Source organism: Parus major, chromosome 21 (genome assembly GCF_001522545.3).
Source record: "Parus major isolate Abel chromosome 21, Parus_major1.1, whole genome shotgun sequence".
Taxonomy (NCBI): domain Eukaryota; kingdom Metazoa; phylum Chordata; class Aves; order Passeriformes; family Paridae; genus Parus; species Parus major.
The window spans coordinates 2,222,873-2,229,594 of NC_031789.1; the positions used below are offsets into that span (position 1 = coordinate 2,222,873).

The 6,722-nt window shown below is 50.0% G+C and overlaps 1 protein-coding gene across 1 annotated transcript; it reads right to left on the reverse strand.

The window, feature by feature from the left end:
- Positions 1–703: 703 nt before the first annotated feature.
- On the reverse strand, positions 704–6,716 carry SRM (spermidine synthase). Its single transcript, XM_015648466.1, has 7 exons — positions 6,588–6,716; positions 6,255–6,347; positions 4,678–4,831; positions 3,906–3,989; positions 3,439–3,584; positions 2,449–2,571; positions 704–1,897 (listed from the first exon to the last, which is right to left on the reverse strand). The coding sequence occupies exons 1-7, from the start codon at positions 6,630–6,632 to the stop codon at positions 1,880–1,882; spliced, it is 663 nt and encodes a 220-aa protein (XP_015503952.1). The 5' UTR covers positions 6,633–6,716; the 3' UTR covers positions 704–1,879.
- Between the last annotated feature and the right edge of the window lie 6 nt (positions 6,717–6,722).

Sequence of the window (6,722 nt, forward strand, 5' to 3'; positions counted from 1 at the left end):
TGGCAGTGCTCAGCACAGGGGTGATTTTTATGTCCTGAAGCTCAGAGCTGCTCAGGTGGAACCAACCACAGCTGCACAAGCCCCTGCTCCCTCTCTTGCTGCATTCATTTAATGAGTGTTGATTCAGGCACTGAGCTCTGTCTCCTCACATTGAAGGCACTGAAGTGTTTGGAACTCTCTGTGGGGAACAGTGACTTGGAATCACTCAGAAACTAGATTTATAGGGCTTTGTGGACAGAGTATGTGTGACTTGGATGGGAAACAGTCTTGTCTCCTGCTCTCATCACTGGCCACTCGCTGAACTCACGTATTTGGAGAGAGCTCAAAGAACCAGAAGGAATAATTAGTTGTGTGGAGGCCAACAACAGGTTTGAGGAAGCTCTTTCCCTCCTGGGCATTGTTGTACTCACCAAGGATGGGTGAAAGGCTTGAACTTGTTACTGGCTGGCTGCTGCTCTAAGGCCTTCCCAGACCATAGTCCTGGTCTTGATTCCCATTCTAGGGGAAAGTGACTGAGCTCATTTTCTGTCAAGGATGAAGGGCTGAGTGAGGTTCAGGACCCACAGGAATTTCAACAGGAGGAGCTAGAACCAGCCCCCATTACTGGTCTGCTCCTTATAAAAACACAAGGATGGAGCAATGAAAATGATCTCTGTTTTTCCCCCCCCACTCTCTCCCCAGAGAACACTGACCCACACTGATGTCACCTTAACCAGAGCCGAGTGTTTAATTGAGTGCAGGGAGTGACAGTGGCACAGTGGCTGTGCTGGGAGGGCGATTCCCACACCACGGAATCTTCAGAACAGAAGTAAAGAAGTGAAGGCAGATCCATCTTACAGAGTACAGTGAAAAACAAATTATGCATCTGGGGGCAGCATTGGAAATAATGATGCCTCCTAAGGACTTGCAAATACCCAGGCCTGAGGCATCTCAACATGACTGAGATGAGAGATTTGTCAGCACAACTGACTCCCCAGCATCAGTACTGAACATCAGGCAATGGAGCTAAGGTTTGTTTTTTATATATCTAAATATCTATAGATATATATTTATGTATCTACAGATATAGATATATATATAAAGCACCTATCACCATATTGATAAACATTCTTTGGAACCTCTCTGAGGGCAAGAGGTAAGAACAGGAGTCAGCCTGTTGGCACCTCAGCACTTCTGTTTCTGACCAATTTTAAAAATTAACAACCAAAAAAGAAGCCACAAGACTGCTGCCAGCCTGCCTGGCTGGTGTTTAATACTGCTACTCCATCAGGGTTGGAGGGAGACCTATTGTGAATGGCAACAGTTTGCACTGTGACTTCTCCAGCTGTGCTGCAGGGCAGTGCAGGAGTCACAGCAGGGCAGTGGGACACAAAGGCTCAGACCTGTTACCAGTCAAAATGTGTCAGCAGCAGGAAGCTCCCATGAGGAGAGAGTGAGCTAACTGTGCACAAAGCTCTCTCTCTCTCTCTTTCTCTCTCTCTGTGCTTAAGGCTGAGTCAGGGACCCTTTGAACTCTTCCCAGACCACCAGACAGAAATATGTGTCAGTTATAAATACATCATGTCAGTTGGGGGGGATGTGGGGTGTGGTTGGGAGAATTTAGAATGGGTGCAGGGAGGAGAGAAAGGAAAAAGACATCTTACATTTCCAGCACTGGAAAGAACAGTTTTGACCTCACGCAATAAGTCACTGGACCTTTTCAATAGTCTTATCTGGCTTATGCCCCATCATCTTTAACACATCAGAGGGAATGTTGGCTGGCCAAGGGTTAAACAATCCCACACAGTGGAGAGCAAATCTGCAGTCTGCTGAGAAGATCCCAGCCACATCACTGATGATCTCAGAGTCCAGCTTGAAGGAAGGAAGCAGCACCTTGGCCTCACACATCGCTCAGGGCCTGCAGAGAGCCAAAGACAAACTGTCAGGATGGAGCTGCCTCAGCTCTGCCAGGCTGCAGCAGAAATATGAATCACTCTGCAATACAGTTATGGTATTTGCCTTCATTCCTATGACACTCTAAGGAGTTCTTTTTTCTGGAACCTGCAGTGGGGAGATGATGGAATCATGTGAAAATAAAGACCATCCTTCAAAAAGCAAGACTGAGCTACACTGGAGCATCCCTTCTTTGCCCTCTGGCTTGCACTAGAAATCACTAGCACATTTTATCTAAGACTTTTGGAGCTTTCCAGTGGGAAACACCAGCTCTGCAGGCTCTTCAGGTGAAGCAGGAGGGATCTGTCATCAAGGCACGGGACATCAGCCCAAAGAACAGCTCCTAAATGAACTCTAGTCTTCCCTGACTGACTCATACTCTGCTCTGTCATACAAAACGTTGTCCTGCTCTGACTTGCCCACAGAAATCTTTGGGACTGCAGGAAATCCTCAGTCCTATCTACTCCCACTCCTACTTCATCCTTGAGGGAGGTGTTGTGGCACGGCCTGGCTTACCTTCCGTGCAAACTCTGGCAGAATGAATGCTGCCCGGTGAATTTCAGAGTTGTAGTATTTCAGACTCCTCTCCTCTACCTGCTGCTGCGAGAGCTGCTGCACGGGCTCCCGGAAATTTGTGTTCTGCAAAAAACAAAGTCAGGTAGCTCTGATTATTTGGGTAAGGAGCCAAAGGCTGTGTGACAGGCACTCTGATCCATGGCAGAGAACTGAGATGACTCACAGGAGAACAAATAACTTTCTGTTCTAGTATGAGGTCAAAGGTTCTGCGCAGCCCCAGTTCCAAGGGCTGGGGTTTATGCTCTGTAACTCCTGTGAGCAGCACTCATGCACAGATGTCAGTGCATGAGGTCAGACTGCATGAGCCATGTGCCAGATGAAGCTGTGAGAGTGCCTGAGCATCCAAGAAACAAGGCTTTGCTCTTCAAAGGAGAATCCATGTTTGTGTTAAGTTTGGCACGGTGCATGCTGCCAGCATCCCAGACTAATCATGTACAGTGCAGCAGTGCTGGCACCCCAAACCCATCTGACAGCCACATTGAAGCAAAATGGGAAAAGAATAAATTCAGTGGTCTGACAGAGTTACCAGCCCACTTCCCAACACCCACTCTCACTTGGAGGCCTCTGTGAGCAGATTACCAGTTTCAGGCTGATTCTTAGCAGGTGCCCGCTTTGTAACAGTCAGCATCAATAACCCAAAGCCTTAACACGCCCTGGAAATTGGGAGTGACTTCCTCCCTTCCAAATTTGTTGTACTAGACAGAAAATTATGGTAATCTCTAAAGCAATTGGTCCATTCTGCACTTCAGTCAGCACTGAGCAGGCTGCACTGGTGCTCTGGGGCTCTGGGCTGGCAGAGCCAGGCCCCATTAAGAACCTTGAGACCCCACAGCTGGGAGAGTCCAGTGCCACAGCTCAAGTTCTGCAAGGGACAGCCTCAAGGAGGCTTCTAGGGAATGGAGAAGGACACCTGAGGTGCCTGAAACTCACAGGGTTCTTGCTGCAGAGCATGAAGCCAATCTGCCCGCTGGGATACGTGGGGATGGTGCAATAGGCGTATTCCACAACCGGGAACAGAGACTTGCAGAACTGACGCATCTCCTTAATGAGATCCAGGTGCAGCCACTGGCACTCTCCTGCAGGGAGAAAGGAAGTCAGGATGCAGGGTGAGAGCTGCCCCTCTTCCCTGCACAGAACTGTGCCAGGTTAGCAGTGGTTCCAAGTCTCAACCTGTACAGCTCATGTGGTTTCAAAGACAAGACAAGACCCTTATGCCAGTTTTGCTAAGCCCAGTCCAATAAATAATGAGCTGACAGAGACAAAACCACTGCTTTACCTGGGAGGTGACTTGTTTCACTCCCTGCATCACATCTCCCCAAGAAGAATCCCCTCTGTGCCTCCCACTTGGTATGTAAAGGTCTGTGGCATCAGCCTCTGCCCAGGGACACCATCCTCACCTTGGCAGCAGAGAATCCCATCTTCTCGCAGAGCTGTCTTCATCAGCTGGTAATAAGATTCTTTGAACAAACTTTCTGCAGGACCTGGGACAAAGGTGAATAAAGAAAAGTTTTGAGCCTAGGTGAACCCCAGCCTGTACCTAGCAGGGCAAAACAGTCACAATTTTAGCTGGGCTAAATAGCAAGCCCAGGTCCTACATTAAACCAAGTCTTAGCAGCTGCCTCTTGCTTCACAGAGCATTTTTTAAGCAGAACTCCTGCTCCAAACTGCCTTTTAGAGATGCCTCTCTCTGTGTTGATGACAGCAAGAGTGAAGGTGACTCACACTCATTGATGGGTTGCTAAAATGAGGTGCCATATCTACATTTGGTCCCTCTCTACCTCAGTTTCCCCCTTCAGAAATCCAGCAGCCTGACCACAGCTGTCTTTGGGGTAGGGGCTGCAGCAGCAGTGTGTGAGCCACGTGTGCAAAGCTGCCCTTGCCAGCAGCTGTATCTCCCATGGGATTGCTGGACTCAGGGAACAACTCTGCCAGAAGAAATAGTTGCTGGAGCTGAATTTTGAGGAGAGAAATGTAAAAGGCTGGCTTGAAGGCCTGCTAATACAATTTCATGGTTTCCATCCTTCCCCTACTAAAAGAACCAAGTCAGCAAGAGTCTTTTCACTCAAAAGGATCCTGAGCAGGCTGGCATAACTTCCAAGAGGTAGGCAGAAGAATAAAAATGAAGGAGGGATGTGGAAAGCAGTGCCCTTTTATGGCTAGAATTCTTACCCATGGGGTCAGACGAATCCGTGATAATCACATCAAAGGCTTCTTGATTTTGTTTCATGAACTCAAAACCATCTCCCACATGCAAGGTCAGCTTAGCACTGGAATACCCCACTGCCATCCCTGGGAGGTATTTTTTAGATACCTGGATCACATCCTGCAACACAGAGAGCACAAGTGGGTCAGAGGCTTACAAGAAGCTGCTTCTCAGACTACTGTGCAGTTGTGACTGGAAGAACAGCACCATGAGTCATTTCCTTCCTTCAGCTCAAGTCTGACTCGTCAGTGAAATCCACAAGAGCTGCCAGCATCTTCAGCCAGCAAGCAACTCTCAGCCTTTTCCTACAGCCTCAGGGTTTGGTGACATTGTTGGTCTGTCCATGCCAAACTCAACAAAAACCTGGAGCTCCAAGAGCTCCCTGAGGAACTGAGCAAATATGATTACAGGTCAGACTGCTCTGTGCTCCTTTTCCCTACAGAACATCATTTGCATAGGTGATCTCAGCTAAATCTATTTATTTTTCTTCCTAAGTAAAATCATGCCAGCAGGTTTCTGAATGCAAGATGAGAAATATCCCCATCTCTGCACTATAGTCATTATATCAATCTCTTTGTAAAATAAAGTTTTCTCTCTAAAATTGTTAGACAGCCACTGCCCTGGGCCCAGCAATTGTACTGAACACTACCAGCTTCTCACAGCTGGCAAAAACAAAAAAATATGCTGGTGTCAGGCAGTGCTTGTTAAAACCAGGGATGTTTGCCTACTTAGCTGGCAGGCAGAGCACACAATCTCATTTAGCAATGTTTCCTGTCCTTAACAGAGCAAAACTTTCTCAGAAAGTAAAATATCAGTCTGAGTAAAGAGTAAAATAAAACTGGCTGAGAGGGGGACTGGGAAAAGAATAAATTCAGTGGTCTGACAGAGTTGCCAGCCCATATCCTAACACCCACTTTCATGGGGGCCTCTGTGAGCAGATTACCAGTCCCAGGCTGATTCTTAGCAGGTGCCCCCTTTGTAACAGTCAGCATCCATAACCCAAAGCCTTAACACGCCCTGGAAACTGGGAGTGACTTCCTCCCTTCCAAATTTGTTGTACTACACAGAAAATTATTATAATTTCTAAAGCAAGTGGTCCATTTATCACAGAAGCAAATCCCTGCTGCTTATTTCCTGATTTTGGATGCAAGAGACTGCTCAACAAAGCAACCATCCTCCTCGGCAAGGAGAACTCTGCTCGGCAGCGAGGGAGAGGAAAAAGCAGCACCTCCAAAAAGCCAGGGCACTCCTCCAGATCCCGTGCTTGGCCCAAGTCTGCCTGGAAGGGCCTCAATCGTACGCGTGTGAAAGAAATCACATGGAAGAGGCAGCCAGCTGCCACGTAGATGACTTGTAAGGCAAAGAGGTGGCGCTGTCATTGTCACGCCAGCAGAACCAGCAGCAAACGCGCCCGGTGCTGACGAGAGCCAGCAGGTGAAACCGCAGCTCCCGTGGATGCTGAGAAAGCCGGGCCGGTTTTGCTGGGCAGCCCGCCCGCCCCCAGGCCCGAGCTCCCGGGGCTCCTGCCCGCAGCACAACGCACCTCATCGATCTCGCACTGCACCACGGACTCCACGGTCGGGTGTTTGACCACCTCTCGCAGCACGCCCCCGTCGCCGCCGCCGATGATCAGCACCTGGCAGGGAAGAGGGCAGAGCACGGGGCTGTCAGCGGGCTCGGCTCGGTGGAACTTTGGCTGCGCGGCCAAAGGAGAGCGGAGTGAGAGCCCTGCGGGCCCGCGCTGCCCCGAGCCCGGGGAGGAACCGCGGGGCCCGCGAGTGGCCCCCGGCAGGCCCCGGCAGCCCTGCAGGGCCCGAGGTGGCTCCGCTGACCCCGGCTGGGGGGGACCCCGAGGTGCGGGCCGGGCACGACTCACCTTGCGGGGGTCGGGGTGGCTGCAGAGGGGCAGGTTGGCGATCATTTCCTGGTAGGAGAACTCGTCCCGCTCCGTGCACTGGATCACCCCATCCAGGACCAGGACGTTGCCGTACGTGGTGCTGGGCAGAGCGGG

Coding starts and splice junctions, on each gene's coding strand:
- SRM (XM_015648466.1), bottom strand. CDS start 6,632: ATGATCGCCAACCTGCCCCTCTGCAGCCACCCCGACCCCCGCAAG. Junction 6,348..6,587: donor GCCACCCCGACCCCCGCAAG/GTGAGTCGTGCC, acceptor CTTCCCTGCCAG/GTGCTGATCATCGGCGGCGG. Junction 3,990..4,677: donor GGATTCGTCTGACCCCATGG/GTAAGAATTCTA, acceptor CCTTTGTCCCAG/GTCCTGCAGAAAGTTTGTTC.